Genomic DNA, 17871 nt, shown 5'->3' with positions numbered 1-17871 from the left:
AAAAGAAGTTTAATAAAAAGAAAAGAACATGTCTGAGAAGTGTCCAAACATGCAAAGGAAAAATTTTCTAAGAGTGGAATTCACACTGGACAAATAGTATCATGGTAAAATAACAGGGCAGTCGGTTGGTACTATGTATTTCTTCTGCGATGGCTTCACAGATAACAGAAGTGGATATTTCAAGTTTCATAGTATTTTCCTGAGAACATGTTATGAAATATGCATTGTGTGAAATGGCCATCCACGAGCATTATCTGTAAAGCATCAACCAAGAATTATAAGTAGTTAGTAATCGACCACATGTTTATTACACAACAGAAGATGAATGGTTACAGTGTATCACCCAAAAATGAGGTCAAGATGGCTGGATTGGCGAGATCTTTTTTTGTGTGTGGTCATAACTGACCTTAAGACACAGTTGAGGGCAGTAAACATGTAGAAAAGATCAAGGCCAATATCCAGGCAAGTTGATCAGATGACCTTCGTCGATAAGACTTATTATATGGCATACAAGACACCATTTACTTGTGGGATACAGAAGGCAACTGAGTGGGCAGGATATCCCCATCTTGCCCACCCTGACTCAGTAACCAATCATGTGTACAGAATTTGGTTTCTCTTGCTTGTTCAACTTAGACGGTGCAACTTAGCAGAAAGACTGTACAATTGTGTTTTAAATCAACACTTAGTAGTAATTGTTGGTTGGTGCCAAGCCTGCAGTCAACTTATCAGTAATATAACAGGTGTCTGATTAGTTGACAGTGTTTTATATCTTCTGGGCATAAACACAGAAAGCAACTATGCACATGCTCTGAGGACCTTCAATTAACTACCAGAAGTTGTCTGTGTAGTCAATCTGCATTCAAGCTAATGTGTCATAAGCATTATACCTTACTATATTTTACATGACTATATTTTACATGCGGTCTTAATTGACCATGTATGGTCGTGTGACATAATGGTGGAAAAATAGACTACGTGTAAGTTCTTAATTGACTGAGTGGGAGTTGGTTGGTCAAACAGGAAGATAGTTTGTTTTATTAAAGTTGCGACCATTGCAGGTGAAGCGCAGTTAGTTCCTTTTCATCGATTTGTAGAGAGCTAATGGTCTTCCTGTCCTGCTCAACCAACTCAGTCAGTAAGTGTTAAATGCCATGTACAGCTTTTCTTTATTCTGTTTTGTTAGGAGAACCTGAATTTTTTTGCATGCCTATATGTGACTACTAACACACATCATTTGAACACATGAGTTAGGTGTGTATAAATAACTAAACTAGGTGCGTAAGCTTGGCTAGGGCTGGGCAAGTTTTAAGAATTGCAGAGGAGCCGCTCAATTTTTGTAGTGGTTTTCACAAGGCTGAATACAATAGATTAATAAATTCTACATTTACTTTGTTTTGTTGCCCTTAACCTCAGAGCTGTTTAGAATTCTGATACTCACTAATGTACATTTTCGAAACTGTGTTCTGTAAATGACCTTAGAGATTATACAAGTCATGCAAATGGACAGGTCATGTGCCAATGATGTCATTATATTGATATAAATTATACTAGTTTTAACTTCCTCCCTATGATCTTTAAAATTAATTAAAATCAAGTTTGACCTTAATTACACCCTTAGGTTCCTGCCAGTCACTTGTCATTTAGGAGGAATGAGGTTTTTTTCAGTCATGTATTTTAAATATCATTTCAAAGCATTACTATACTTGTCACTTAAGCTACAATGGGCGACAAAAGTAGTTAAGACTCTTAGAAAATGATGCTTTTCAATATTTAACCTCCTATTCTACTATTTCATTCACATCTAGTGTTAATTCTCTGATACCACCTAGAAATAGAAAATCAACATTGTTTGAGGGGAACAGGGAAGAAATGTTTCCAAGATGCTTGAAAATTGAATTTTACTGTTAAGTGTGTGAACTTTTGTCACTCATAAGCAATGGAGCAAAGTTTCATTTTTCATAGTTTAGATGATAAAAACAGTTTGCAAAGAGTTATGGTTGGTCACTTGGTTTTATGTTAATTCAGATTTATATATATATATTAAAAAATAAAGATTGACAAAGAAAGTCACCAACTGGGATTGTTTAAAAAAATCTGATGGTAATTAAAAATGACATGTGCAACAGAAACATTTTAGCACAACCACATATGTTTGTGTGATCTTTTTTGTACATCAGTTCATATGTGGGAATATTGCACATTGGATACACGAAAATTAAGATATTAAACGTAACAATGCTCTTCTGAATTCTTTATGTAACAAAATGAAAAGAACTGTCTGTGTCACAATCAGTGGGGGAATTTTTATCAAAGCTGGAAACTAAGAGACAGTTCATTTATTTTCAGAGACAAACCTTCTAAGTTAAACCCAAATTGTTCAATAAAAAATTTTATACATGAATTTTAAAATTAATTTTATTATAAATTACAATTCGCTAAATCCTCCCACTCTTTATGTTTAATTTATAACATCAAGGAGATAGTATTATCCCATTTTTCCTGCCCACCCTTAAAAAAGGTCTCATTTCAATTTAAATTTTAGTTTTTCTTTAGTACAGATTGTTATCATGTACATGTATTTTCAGTGAAGGATAAAAAAGCCCATAGGTTAGAGACTAACAAGGATTTTTGGTTTATTTATATATACATGAGTGTTGTCAGAGATACTATAGATTTAGGTTAAACTAGTGAAAAATAATTTCATTAATGTTCCAACATTGAAGGCAAATATATTCTACTTGAATGTTTTTGTCTCAGTTACCATTTTAATACATATAAATGGAAAATTATGTTAACAACATTTCTATATTGACGATGTTGAAGAGTGAGAAAACAGTCCTTTAATTTTAAAAATTATGCACTTTATTATATCATTATAATGAAATTGGATAAAACAAATCTTTGGTTTTCATTTAAAGCACCTTGGTTTTCACAACGGTACCAAATTTATTGTACACCACAGAGTTTAGGTAAGAAAATTAAGACAATGTTTTATTGATTTGCTAGACCTAATCCCAGGGGAACATTTTCTGTAAAAGTAATGCAAATTACCTCAATGTCAGAGGACTTGTAAAGAATGCTTGAAAGTGGCACAGAATTGATGCCAGAAGACAAAATCACTGATGTAACATTATGTTAACTAGAACAATATCTTGCATCCAAATCACCTATTAATTTATTGATTTATTCACAGATATTGATATTTTCAACATTATAAATCTAGTATACTACTGCAAGGATGCTAATACTACCAGCACTTTTGCCTCTCATGTCAATTATCTGATAACGCCCGGTGTATCATCTTCCCAATGTCTTAAGTGAGCATGTTTTATATTGTTCAATTACATGTTTTTTTCTTTTTTTTCAGATACAGATTTAAGTCTCCAATACACTCTCAGCATTCTGTTTAAATCACAGGATTCAAGACCAAGCAAACATCCGTTGTAGAAATTAAGGTACAAAATGTTTATGTATGTACATGATGCATATTCTGTTGAAGCCATTGCTGCTTGTACAGTCAAGCCCTTTTAATAGTCACACCAAAGGGGCTGACCTGAGTGGATGTACTGTAGAGATTATATGAATTCTGATTTCTCTTGGATCAAGTGAACTGTCTGTCCATGATATAAAAAGGTAAATGCTGCATACAAGCCATGTGGCCCATCAGGCCGGAGCTTGTCCCGGTTTCTGTAGTGTGTAGCAACTAGGAGTATTTCTACTCCCCCCCCCCCCCCCCCCTGGATGGGATACTAGTCCATTGCAGGGTTACCCCCAGCATTAAATTTGTTGGTACCCATTTGCACACCAGGGTGGAGAGAGGCACTGTGAGATTAAAGTGTCTTGCCAAGAACACAATACTATGTCCCTGGCCAGGGCTCGAACCCAGACTGCTTGATCCAGAGTCAAGCATGAAACCAGCGTGCCTCCACTGTCCATAATATAGAGGTGTCCATATTGTGGAAGTGATTGTTTAGGAGTCTGAGTTTCAACTGTATGCAGATATAAATAGTGGCCTATTGTAAGCAGCTTTCCAGGCCAAGCATCCTTAGCATGGACCAACTAGAAGTATTAATTACTAACTCCTGGGTGGGAATTTCAAAGCTACAGTAGTTCATCACAGATTCCTCCCCAGAACATCTATCAGGTTTCCTAGCAATTTGCTGGTTCAGTATTTCATACTTCTGGGTGGAGAGAGGCATTGCGACAGTAAAGTCTCTTGCCCAAGGACACAATGCTGTTAGCAGGAGGGGTGGGTGACAGGCCTATAAAAATTTGTGTAATAAAACATACACTGTACACAGGCAGCCATATGAAATTTCAAGTAGAAAATAACAATTTTAAGCCTAGGGCAGTCATATCTTTCCCAAGATACATAGGGACATCTCCAGAAGAGGAGAAAAACTGCCTTAGTTTTAAGTATGGTCACAAAGTTAACGTATCAAAAATAAACCATGAAATGAAAATATTAACTTTGAAATCAGGGCAAGTTTCTAAATAAAATAATCACGTTTCTCAGAAACGGATGAGGAAGGTCGAAATATTTAGTTACTGTTATATAATTCCTCAGTACCATATGGTAATCATGTTAAGCTAATTTTTTTTTGTCTCTGACTAATATTTCAATAGATTCCTTCATACTCAATCTAATCGTATCTGTATGATTTAATCCAAACCTCATTTATCCCTTTAGTAGCAAAAAGAACCGTAAAGCTTCCCATCCAGCGCTAGCAAAATTGTTTTACCGAATGACACAGGGACCGCGAGTCTTGCGCGCAGCAAAAACAGAAAGCTCTCGAACTGCGCGGGCTCGCCGCGCGTACCTCACGCTTCACGCCACAGGCTATCACGAGAACTGATGAATTTAACTCCGCGAAACCCACTTAATTTCCCACGGGCTGCACGCGGCGAGGAACTAACGTCATGGAAAGCATGCATACGTTGTGGTACTGACAGAAACCTTTCTATTTATAGACCATTTACGACAGACTATGCTTCAGTTCCGCTACTAAACTGTTGCTTACACAAGTCGTCTTCCAGAAGCTTGTTTCGGTCGGACCGGTGTGGTGTAAGGCGGCGTTAAAGGTATGTTTCAGTTTACTATAACTTATGAACTATGACGTTAGGGTAAAATTTCGCTTGAGCATGCTTCCCGTCCGATTTATGACCCAAACGTTTAGACGGAGGTTAAGAGGTATTTTTAAACTATCTAAGACATTGATTCCAAGAAAGCACCTAATTTACACTTATCATTATTATTAGTACATACTATACAAGTGAATAGTGCTTTTCGCGCGCTCTGATTGGTTAACTCGGAGTTGATTAGCAAGTGCTATTCACCTCCGAGTAACCGGTGCGAGAGATTTTAAAATTTCCGACCGCTTGTCACACATAAAATAACGTTTTGGTCCGCTAATTATTCAGCTTGTGTGGTATATGCTAAAACAATTATTCACCTCAGTGTCGGTGAAAGTGATGGATATTTACCTCGCCACTTCGCGGCTCGGTAAATATCCACCACTATTCACCTCCACTTCGGTGAATAATTGTTAATTATTCCTTTAAAAAATTATCGGTGAATGTTTTTCTTTGTTGTTTTTTTTTTGTTTAATTTTTTTTTTTTTTTTCTCTCGCGAGTTCCTTCTTTGGTTTTGTTTCGCATTGTTCTTTTTTTGTTTTAACTTGTAAATGACTCGGCGACTCCGTCAGACAAATCCCCATATAGCATCATTTAGAGGCTTATTCAATACATTTATAACCTACTTGACACTAAGACTAAAGTGGGTTTTCCAAAAAGGAACTAATTAGAAAGATAAATAAACTGCAACTGACAGTGATGTTTGCTTCCTTGTTTCGAATCATCACCGCAGCAGACATGTTATTCGTGCAAGCGTTTTTAAAATCGAAAAAATGTTACTTGGCTGTGTGATTTCGTCAAACAGAACATTTTGCGATCGTTTAGGCAACTGCGACTGTAGTTGGGCAGCAAAGACAAGACTTCAGAACATCTTGATGAGGTAAAGTTAAGTTATGTAAAGTGAATGAAAATCAACAAAAGTTGAATTTCCGCTTAACGTGCCGATAGGAAAGTATCAACGGAAGCCATTCTTCCCAGCTACTCAGTGGAAGCAATTGATTATTACAATCTCGCGCTGTTTACCCCGTATTCTCCTACAATGATTAATTACGCGTGAAGTAAACTAGGGCAAGATATAGAAACTAAATATTTCCAATGTCCAACGGCAACTTGTCATGGAAGCCGTCTTGACAACCAGACTTCCTTTCGGTGGTAACCAAGACGTGTAACACATGCTCACACGTTTGCTGGAACAAAACAAAGTCGTATATGTGTAATGTTTATCTTCTTTTGTAGTAAATTACCCATCTCATCAATTGAGTTGTAATGGTTTTAGTCGCGCGCAAACCTCCTCCGTGTACTTCGAAATTGCTAAGGAGTTCTTGTTTAGGCACGTGTATACATCAATTTCGTCATTGCAGTTGGCAATTGAGGTTAAAAATGTGTTTGTGGCATGTATTAAAATTTGCATAGCTGCTGCAGGGTGATTTCAATATTATTATGAAGTTGTGGTTAATTGTTGAGCACAGAGTAAATTATTTTCTTGTAACTGTCGTCGTTCGCTTATGACACCCGTTTTTCTTCAGCAGTATAGACAGTGCAGCTCATAAACTTTCTTTTGCTTCAAATGACGGAAAGAAAATATGCTAATATAAAATTTTCCGACGAAAGTAGTGGAAAAAAATTAATACAACATGGTTCGTACATAAATTACTTGGAATGCTAAGTGTATAAAAACTGTTTAAAGAAGAAGCTGACTTTATATTGTAACGCTATTTATTTGTTCAACTTCGGCGCCGTTCGAGTCACTTTTTCAACAGTACAAAAAGCCACCCTTTAGATCGCAAGAAAGTTGCCACCTCAAAACAAGTTGAACGAGATTTCGGTTTGAAAATGTCGCGCGTGTCTCGTTGGAAGTTACGAGATTTCGCGTTGTGGACTTAAGTCGCTATTCCGACTTGTTTGGGTCTGCGGGGGAGGTTGTAGTGCGCCATTTTTAGACCACATTTACGTCATCTGTGCGCTTATTATAGCTAATTGCAGACAAGAACACAGGTTTGAAAGTTGATCGAACGATATTAACTAGCTGACTGATAAATAGTAATTTGGAGAGTTCACGGGGGTGTAGTGAAGCGATAAATGGCGAAATTTAATTTTTTTGCCGCATTGTTACATTGTTGACCAGCGTTTGTCGACAATAAGGAAATCATTTACAGACCATTAAATTCTCCCAGTTGAAGTTCAAAGGAATGTTTGACAATCCATATGGAGAATTTATGCCATGAAGAGCAACAAACCACAGAAAAAACATCTCTCCTTTCCTCGCATCTAAACTGACACTTGACCGAAATATCAAACGTTTCAACTATCAGCTGTCATCGACAGATACTCATTTGAATTTCACATTTCAACCAATCAAAATACGCCTTGTAAGTCGGTTATTCAAATAACTTTCGAACGAACGACAAAAGCCGGTGTAAAACGGTTAATTACGAACTAGACTGCAAATTTACGTTATGGGTTTTTTCGTATAGTACCTATATCTTGCGGACTCTACATAAAAAATGCTATTTTTGTTAAACAGTAACTAAGATCAGTAAAATTTCTTGTTAAACACATTACTGAATATCGGTTGCCAGTTCTGAACAATTCGAAATTTTTGTTCCTGAACGCGTGTTCGTTTAAAAACATTCAAGGATAATTTGATGTGGATGAAGGACCCACGTATTCACTTTTTTTTTTCGGGTTCTGTCAAAGCACATGTTTGAAAGCGGAACGAAACGAGAAAGGAAGTGTTACCGGCAACGGATTGCACCACTCAGCTGAAGTGTGTTGTCATGATAGGCGTGGGCCACAAGGAATCATCTGTTTCCGTGTGTGTCATATCAGAATTCAATAATAATGGCGTGTTTTGGAGTTGAGGGCGCGTGACTGACGTTACAGCCAGCAGTCATGTTGTATAATTGCAACAAAAGGTTGCACTACTATCTTTTGTTTTAACTTCCGCTAGACCAACACAACTGTTCAGTGTTGATATCATAACAATCTTTTGCCCATTAATAGACCTGTTTTATAACCCTGGTGTCTACGTTATTGGGAGGAAATTCGGGGACATCTTGACTGGGTGGTGGGTGGTCCACTCTCAATTCTTTTTTTTTTTTTTTTTTTTTTTTTTCGCTTTCGACAGGAACGAGGAACGATTCGGAGAAATATTCGTTAGTTAACCTGTCAAAATAAATGACCATACTCAGACGACCTCAGTGATTAAAAAAAGAAAACTAACCCGAGTGGCGTCACGATTATTTCCGAACGTATCGCGAAGATTAAGTTGCATGGAAGCTGGTGCGGGGGATATCATTTAAACAGCATTCTTTTGTTCCAAAACATTCTGCTTTGGTAATGAGTAAATGTTCCAATTGCGGTATATATCCGCAAGCCTGAAATAGGAAAGACTGCCAACAGCCGTTTATATACTAAGCGATCGCACGTTCTGTTGTAAAAGTGAAAACTGCAACAGGAATTTCGGTGTCCCTGACTTTTGAGAACGCCCTAATTTATTGTGGGAAGTATTAGACAAAGGATGTGTTAGGCAGTAACTAAGGAAGTCAATAACTTGCTTCTGGGCGTATAGCTAGCAGCGACAGAGTAGAGTGTGTGAGTTGTTTTTCGTTGACAACAATGTCGGTGAGATCTCAACACTTATCGTTTTACTTGGAAGACTTCTAGGTGATTTCAGTTCACAAATAGGTCAGTGATCGAATCTTCCGCACCCAGATTCCTTTTCTTCCGACTAAAAGCTTCCTGTTTTTTTTTGGTTTTCTTTTCTTCTCTTCCCGTTTCTCCGTTCTCAATTACAATTACATCTGCTTTGAAGATAACCGGTGGAACTAACTGGCGGTTACGTTAAGTTCACGCTCGAAGTAAGTTCCTTCGAACAAATTCTCTGGTTTTGTCGTAGAAGGTTGAAAACTGAGGCAGGTCTAGCATACAACTCAAACCGCAAAACTAGGTATGTGAAATGTGTAACTCTGTTACATACAGCTTACTGTTACCATCAATTTTAGTCAGTTGTGAATGTCGGTTTTATGCATGCAGGAAATTAAATCCCTACAAAGCATGCAGCACGGAAGAAATCAATTACCTGTGAAAAGGGAGAGAAAGTTTTTTTGTTTTTTTTTTTTAGTATTAACGAATCGATATGCCAGTATCTTGATGGTATAACCGTCCTTAAGCTTTAATCGCAGTTTGTTTCTGCTAAACGGAAGACCTAACAGCGATATAAAGCCATTGTGCTGCTACCGGCTGCCATTCACTTGTCATTTAAGTCTGTAGTCCTTTGCCTATTGCAGCAGTTTCTCTGTCGATAGTCATCTATGATATTCCTCGATCGTTTCGACTGCTTCTGTTAGCGATTATACCACGGCATTCCACGAATTATTAAAATAAGGAAAGGATAAGAGATAATGAAATTTTAATTGCAATGCGAAAGCCTAAAAAACGCTATAAAAAGGAACTTAGCCAACAAGAGCGTTTGTATACTGTAATTTAATAAACTAAACCTATCAAAAACTCCGGGACGCGCCGACGCGAGTTATATGCCCTCTTGTTAAAAGAAAAAAAAAGTCCATGGCCAAAAATTTAGAATTGGTTCTTGAACAAAGATTTACCTCATTCTGACTGCAGAGTCTCCTATTAGAGAGCTCATTTCGTATGTTACTTCGTTACGATATGCTTAAAGTGATCTTTATTTAAGGATTGTGTAACTTGGCTTTCATGTCGTAATATTTAGGAATAGTTACCATACAGTATCTCTTCCCAATAAGAGGTCAAGAGATTGAGAGGGAATAAGTTCCTTCTGATAATTTTATTATTGACTTACAAGACAATACATGGCTTGGCACCGAAGTACCTACAAGATCTCCTTAAGGCTTTGACCAAGTTAGGTGTAAACGATCAGTAGGCCAAAAAATTTACTGACCACTCGAAAATATGCAGTAGAGAGCTGCGGATGAAGAGCTGTGTCTGTTCCTGCCCCAATATTGTGGAACACTTTTCCAGATAAGATCAGACATGCAAAATCGCTGGACTCTTTGAAATCTCCTTTAAAAACCCATCTTTTTCAACAGGTGTTTTATGTAAGAATTAGTATGTACAATTATCTTGTCGTTCTGATATCGAATTTTTAGATATTTTGTTTATCTTTCTTCTAACGTTTTGTAACACGCCATCACCCTTTTTTGGCGCTATATATTAAGTGTTATTTTAATCATAATCTCCCGTGATGGTAATAAGACCACCAAAATGCCTCAAAGTATCACGAATTGTGCATTCTTCATCCACACAGGTGATTCAGTTGATTTATTTTGCGATGTTTGGAATGCCAACACCCGGCCTTTGAACGAGACCAAAGTCACCCATTGACAGATTCACGAGACCAGTTAGATCAATAATTTCAGGAGGGGCAGCGTTGCCGCAGCTAAAAAACGCTTAGTGTTCGGTTCGGACCTCAAGTCATACGTAGATGTGCTTTGTTGTTGGCGCTGTCGCTTTGAAATGAAGGGTTTTCTCAGGGTGCTCCGGCTTACCTCACTACTGAAAAGAATTCAAACTCCCAGTTCGATCAGAAGATACCCAAACAAGATACAGGCGATGAACCGTCAGTATCTGCCTTGTGTACACCAAATCGCTTACTGTCGCTGCAACATGTCTGCTGTTCACACGAAGGGGCTTGTTCCCGTTTTACTGACGTCCTTACAACATGTTCCCTAGTGTGTACCGGCCTTAAGGCCTCGTCCACACTACGCTGGAGAAATTTGGCAGCTTTTTTTCCACAGTCTGGCCTACCGTCCACACTAATCCGTCATGAAAACGCTCTTCAGGCCGGAGGAATTTGAAAACACTGGCTTTGTGTTTTAGTGTGCACGAAAAACAGGTTGAAAACGGAGCTTTCCGAAAACGATGGTGTCTTAATAATCACGTGATCAACCCCAACTTTCAAGAGAGCAGTCAAGCTTTTCTACCGCTGGTTTACCGTTATTGTTTCTCAGGCGTAGTGTGGACGGAAAACATCTAATGCGTTTTCAGAGTAAAAGCGCCGTTTTCAAATGTCTCCGGCGTAGTGTGGACGAGGTCTCAGCATCATACACAGGCTCAATGTTAAGGTGCTGTTGAGTAGCGCTGTTGAGTAGCGCCTAGGGGAAATTTCTATAAAAAGAAGCTGATTATTTATGTCTTGCCGTGTCTGGGCATGTTGCTATTCTAGGACAAAAAAAAAAACACCCTTAGGTTGCCTGACAGCAATTTCAAGCACTTTCTCCAGCAGTTCTATACTTGAACAGTACAAGAATGCCCAATCATTTGGTTTACAAGTTGTGGTCATTTTCATGTCATAATTAGGCTATTCATAGTAAGTACAGCCTTGCAAAGTTTTAAAAATTCTGTAGGGTGGGTTCATGGCCATTTCAAATTTTTGAAAATTTGTATCGCCATTTTCCGGAGCTCGAAAACAACTTGAATTCTTTCCAGCTTGCCTTTCGGACAAGTAGCTCTCAAATTTTGCTTGCCCTGAGCAAATCATGCTTTGTTCTGTTTTGATGTAGTTGGCTGAAGACATGTCTGAGCCCCCGCCCATTGAGCAAGTGGGAATGAAAAGTTACTTGCCTTGCAGGAAGATCTACTTGTCCCGGACAATCCTATTAATTAATCTTCACCTAGCTATCAAGAACTTGTTTTCGCGGGCTACAAACGCCATTTTTAAGAACTTGAACTCTTATAGTTTTCAGTGACGACTGCAACAACATTTCTCCCGCCAAAATGCCGTCATGTGTTTTCGCGAACACTGTTCACTAGTGGCAAATCTCGTACCCGTGTTTTTAGAAATCCGGAGTACTGGGATCAAAAGGTACACCACATTATAAACAGGACGGCCGCTATTGACACTGCCCAAGGCCAGGCACCTGCACTGTACAAAACAAGGAGACGATAACTCAGCTTGGCAGACGTTTCCTGTAATATTCTGCTGCAACAACAATGACGTGTTTTACATCCCTGTAGTCTTACCAAAGGATTTGGTTGTACATTGTAAAATTTGGGTTTTCACTCTTTCAAATCCGCTCTAGCTCGTCGTCTGATAAAGGAAAGGCATCACTCTCTATGACGTGAGTATTCAGTTGTCTTCTTCTCGCTAATAAGCGACACTCCTTCACTTTCATGAAGCCCAATGGCGAACTAAGGTTGAGACTTGGAGAAGGGGAGTATTGACTGCCCAATGCGAAAAGGAAAATCGAAATCATGCAAGGTCTGTTGCGCTGATGGGAGAAATCATTCGAAATATTCTCCCGTTGATATCAAAGTACGATTAAGGGAAATCGCACAATGAGATAAAAACAGAAGTGGAAAAGCGATTTGAAGTGTAACACTGTTTCAGTACCTCTGAAAAATGCTCCCACTTCGACCTTTCCAGCTAAACCTCCGCAACTGCTATGTAAGCCATCCCTCTAATAGTGATCTTAGTCAGTAGATGTAAAATTTTTCAAACCTTTTGAGCTAAAAAGGGTATTTTGTTTATGCTTTTATCCCTGACGTTATTCCATTCATTCGATCACTTCCAAAGACAAACGTCGAGTAAAACAATATGTTTTTCCTTTACTCTCAAGTGTGATGATCAATCTCTACAGGGCCGTAGTCAGAAAAAAAAGTTATGACTGAGGTAATGCCCATAACAAAATTATGACTGAGGCATTGTCCCTGACAAAATTATGACTGAGGCAACGTCCATGGAAAAATTATGACTGAGGCAATGTCCCTGACAAAATTATGACTGAGGCAATGTCCATGGAAAAATTATGACTAAGGCAATGTCCATGGGAAAATTATGACTGAGGCAATGTCCATGGAAAAATTATGACTGGGGCAATGTCCCTGACAAAATTATGACTGAGGCAATGTCCATGGAAAAATTATGACTAAGGCAATGTCCATGAGGAAATTATGACTTAGGCAACGTCCATGAAGAAATTATGACTGGGGCAACGTCCATGACAAAATTATGACTGAGGCAATGTCCATGACAAAATTATGACTGGGGCAACGTCCATGACAAAATTATGACTGAGGCAATGTTCATGACAAAATTATGACTGAGGCAATGTCCATGACAAAATCATGACTGAGGCAATGTCCATGACAAAATTATGACTGAGGCAATGTCCTTGACAAAATTATGATTGAGGCAATGTCCATGACAAAATTATGACTGAGGCAATGTCCATGGAAAAATTATGACTGAGGCAATGTCTATGAAGAAATTATGACTGGGGCAACGTCCATGACAAAATTATGACTGAGGCAATGTCCATGACAAAATTATGACTGAGACAATGTCCATGACAAAATTATGACTGAGGCAATGTTCATGACAAAATTATGACTGAGGCAATGTCCATGACAAAATCATGACTGAGGCAATGTCCATGACAAAATCATGACTGAGGCAATGTCCATGACAAAATTATGTCTGAGGCAATGTCCTTGACAAAATTATGATTGAGGCAATGTCCATGACAAAATTATGATTGAGGCAATGTCCATGACAAAATTATGACTGAGGCAATGTCCATGGAAAAATTATGACTGAGGCAATGTCTATGAAGAAATTATGACTGGGGCAACGTCCATGACAAAATTATGAATGAGGCAATGTCCCTGATAAAATTATGACTGAGGCAACCTCCATGGTTTAATTCTCTTCCTTGGTATTAAGGGTGTTTGTGATGACTATGAACGCCAAAAGCGAAAAACAATAACTGAGGCCTGTTACTAGCTACTGCCCTGCTCTAATGTGGTCACCAAGTTTGAACTGAGGATTGAAATCAAATTTCCAAACATGAACTTCACCATGTGGCTTTTAAGAAGAATATTTGACGGGAACTGTTCAGAAATACAGAAAGAGCGTGCATGCGAGCCCCAGTTCTCTCACGGTGGGTTAGGTTAGTCGCTCGCAAAAGCTAGTGCGCATGTCACTGAAATGTTCTTATCATCGAAACCAACAACCTTTTGGTGTCGAAGAAGCTAAACTGCTGTTACGTCTACGTCAGTGTTAGAGGCGAAAAGTGTGAAGTTCTATCTCTTGCGATCGCGTTCGCTTAGACCAGCTCAGTTAGGTAATTGTTGTACGTACTCTGTAGGACCGGCGTCGTGGGATAGTATCTTTTTACGACTTCTAGTTAGCAACAGGTCTTGGCGATGCAATCGTGCAACGAAACGTTACCTGAGCAATCAAGCTGCAATGGTTCAAACCTGCATGGCCGTCATCCGTGCAGAAAATACTGAAATCTTAGTTCTCTTAGTCAGGAGGTTTTTTTGTGCAGTTTTACGTTTGTTAACCCGAAAGTAAACGGTTCGCTTTGCGGACCGAAGAACACTCTTAATGAGTGCCAACCCCAACAGCCTTTGTGAATCTTACGTAACTAACGAAGCTCGTTTTGTAAGCCTCCAACAAAGGGTTTAGCAATGATGATTTTTAAAACAAGTTAAAATATGTCTACTCTTGAGTAAGCGAGGTCTGTTTTAGTAACAGCACAAAGATCCACTTTGCTAAGATCGTTTCGTTTTGTCCTTGTGAGGTGCTGAGTGTATGTTTTTCTTCTCGTTAGGTTGGCCGATATGCAGTTTTCAATGAAACTGTTCGTTTCCTTGGTCCTTCCAGCTGCCATCACGATCATCGTAAGCTTTCTGTGGATGAAGAAGAGGAACAAAGAAGCCGAAGATCTGGACGAGATTGAAGGGGATGCAAATGTAAACAGCGAGGACGGTAGAAAAAGAAATGCAGAGGACCACAGTGTTATAGAGAAGGAGATCAGTGAAGATAGGGAGGAGACTCTGGAAGCAGAAGCTTCGGATGGGCATCGATACCCGCTGGAGAAGCAGCCAAGTACAACAGAAAGCGTTCAGCAAGCGGATTCTGGAATAGGGACAAAGCCATCGACGAGTTCGGAACTCAAAGATTTGTCAGGAGGTGAAGAGTCGACCAGCGAGGGCAGTGTCGATAGCAGCACTTTGCTGAGCTTTACGGAAGGTTTTAACAATGGCACTCCACCTCTTGGTGAAGACAACGTGAAGTCCCGAAAAGGTTCGCAAAACGGAGACAAAGACGTATGGGAAATTGAGTTCCCTCAGATCTTGTGCGGAAGGTTGATAGGGCGGAAGGGAAAAAATGTGCGTGTCATTTCTGAGAAATCCGGTGCTAAAATTCGATTGATTCCGCAGTCGCCGGGTGAGGTTTCTACTCATAGGATCATTTCAGTGACAGGAAGTTCTTCGCAGATTAAAAGCGCGCTGGATTCTATTCACGAAAAGTTTCCATGCGTCCCTTTGACACGGTTGAACTCGCCTCTGAATGGCGTACCAGCAAACGCTTGCGTGCAACCGATGCTCAGTCCTGCAACTGCTGCAATGCCTCACCAGGCGTTGCCTTTCGTTCAAGCCATGCTCCCAAGCGTTGCAAACTTCGACGTTGTGGTTACGAGTGTTACGGATGCCGGCCACTTCTTTGTTCAGCTGCATAACGATTTCATGCAACGGCAGCTCCAAGATCTTCATCAGAACATGTTGCAGTGTTACGGACAGGGAACAGCGCCTCTTATTCTTCCTTTACCGCAGCCTATTGTGGTAGGTTCGTGTTGTGCAGCGCCAGCATACACGTACAATGGCTGGTACAGAGCTCAGGTACTTGGGCCGACCGCTAATCCGGACGAAGTAGAGGTAAAATATTTGGATTACGGGGGATATGGCCGCATAGCTGCGTCGAGTCTTCGACAGTTGAGGTGAGAGTAATTCAGTGTTAAACTAATTCTTCTCGACACTTGTTCATCTTCAGAGAAGTGTATTGTAAATCATGTTCGTGGCATGCGTGGTTTTGTTTCGTTTTTATCTTTTCTTTTGCCCATTCGAGATGAAGACAATTTGCTTAGCCATATCATGCATGTTGGATTGTGCAGTGACGCATTTCGTCTAGAACGGAAAAAACAAATTTAGAAGTGCACTGTTAAATGTTGTTTGTCTCTTAGGTGGGACTGCGTTCTCGAAGTTGAAATTTAGGCTTTTCTAAATGCAGTTATATCCCACCTTACACGATATTAGCAGTAGCTCTTTTTGAGACACTCGCTTTGAGAAAATTACTTGCCATTTTACTGTTTTGCCATCACAGGTGTTTGCGTTTTCTGTCAAAGACATGTTATTACTTATGTTTTGTACGCTTTTTATATGAGAACGCTTATTTCTGTCTGGCGTAAGTTAACATTTGGATTTCAAGTTAACTTGTACAGGTTTAATTGCAACAAAGATTGTGCCTTTTATATACATATACTTTTTTTTCCTTTGGTGTTAAAAATTCAGTCTCCTTTGCTATCCGTTAGGTCTGCGCTGTTTAGTTGATGCCGTGAATAATCGATCGCAATTCAGTTGTGAGCCCTAAATTGAATGTTATTTCAATCAAGAGCGTAAAAGGAACAGCTTAGAACTGCGTACAAGTTGGCAACTTCATTACCATGCATTGCTGTAGATAGCGGTGGCATTTTATCGACTCGCCGTTTTCGACAACAACTCGGAGCGCTGAATTCGTTTCGATTCCATCGAATGTGAAACAATACGCTATGCTGCCCTTCAACACCTCGTCACTGTTATTTCAATTTAAGTGAACTCTGATCTCAGTTCCGCTAAGTTATGGTGTAAAGTTAGTGTTTGATACTGAATGTTGAAGACTCGCCAAGTAAAATATAATTATGCCTTGGTGAGATATATCTTGCCAGGTATAAATAAAACTTTGATGTTTTAATTGGGGAAAAATGCCTGCAACTTAACACTAGTCCTTGCTAAGTAACGTATCTTTTGTAGACTTTTTTTTACATCTGTGTTTAGTCGCCAACGCGCAAATGGAACCGAAACGAATTGTTTTATTTCTGAAAAACGGTTTCCGCGGAAGACACAAGTTGTTCGCGTCAAACACAGTGAAACCTGCCACGTCTAATAGATTCAGAATCCAAAGGACAGTGTGCCTGATCTATTAAATGCTACAGTTTGTTAAAGAGCAACTGGCAAAACATTACCCTTTTTTTTCTCTCCATCTGCGGAACAGGTTTGGTAAAAGGAAGATTTGCGTGAGAGCGATTGATATTCAAAATTTGTTAAACGCTAGTCTGAATATTTAATATGTTGTAGATAGCTACTGTGGCAAATACTATCTTCAGAGAATATTAGTTAACATGGCATGAGTTGTTTAGATGAACGAATAAAACCAGCGCGAGTACAAACGGGGAGAAAGAAAACGAAGAAAGAAAATTTGATGTTTCACCGCATCGCCGAAGAAACGTAAAGGAGTTAATGTTTTAGAACTTCCACAAACCATTAAATCAGTTTTCGGTTTCCTTCTGTATAAATAAGGAACTTGCCGGTTTGTATAACAGGAAGACGATAGTGGAAGTCGCTTATTCCGTGCTTTGAAACGCGACAATTTGAAGTGACTTGTTTTTCTTACAGTACCGCGCAACTCGTAATAGAAATTTAATGATCTGGTCAAGTTCAGCGGAGGCGGATGTACTTCAAATTCTCTTTGTTTGTCGTGTGCGTGCTTTTTTTTTTTTTTTTGGTTTTTCGTTCTCTATAGGCGGAAATTTCGGTGTATTTAGACCCTGGAAATGGACAAAAAATTTTGTTCTGTACAACATGAAAATAGCAATATATTACAAACAGGAATTTTAAGAAGGAATCCACCAGAAGTTCGAGTAACAAGTGGACCG

The 17871-nt window shown here is 39.1% G+C and overlaps 1 protein-coding gene across 5 annotated transcripts in view; it reads left to right on the top strand.

Moving 5' to 3' along the window:
• Window positions 1–17871, top strand: part of LOC145462675 (A-kinase anchor protein 1, mitochondrial-like) — a 50841-nt gene that overhangs the window by 26085 nt on the left and 6885 nt on the right. For 2 of the 5 annotated variants that reach the window (XM_081446252.1, XM_081446249.1), the window contains exons 2-4: window positions 3371–3458; window positions 4975–6017; window positions 14731–15900. In XM_081446252.1, coding sequence (XP_081302378.1) covers window positions 5911–6017; window positions 14731–15900 — 1277 coding nt within the window. In that variant the 5' untranslated portion in view covers window positions 3371–3458; window positions 4975–5910. Of the gene's footprint in view, window positions 1–3370; window positions 6018–14730; window positions 15901–17871 lie in introns of all 5 variants that reach the window. The other 3 variants (XM_081446251.1, XM_081446250.1, XM_081446253.1) reach the window with 2 other exon arrangements.

The sequence above is a fragment of the Orbicella franksi genome, chromosome 12 (assembly GCF_964199315.1).
Source record: "Orbicella franksi chromosome 12, jaOrbFran1.1, whole genome shotgun sequence".
Taxonomy (NCBI): domain Eukaryota; kingdom Metazoa; phylum Cnidaria; class Anthozoa; order Scleractinia; family Merulinidae; genus Orbicella; species Orbicella franksi.
The sequence above is the reverse complement of the archived record's forward strand: the minus strand, read 5'-3'. Positions and strand labels throughout refer to the sequence as shown.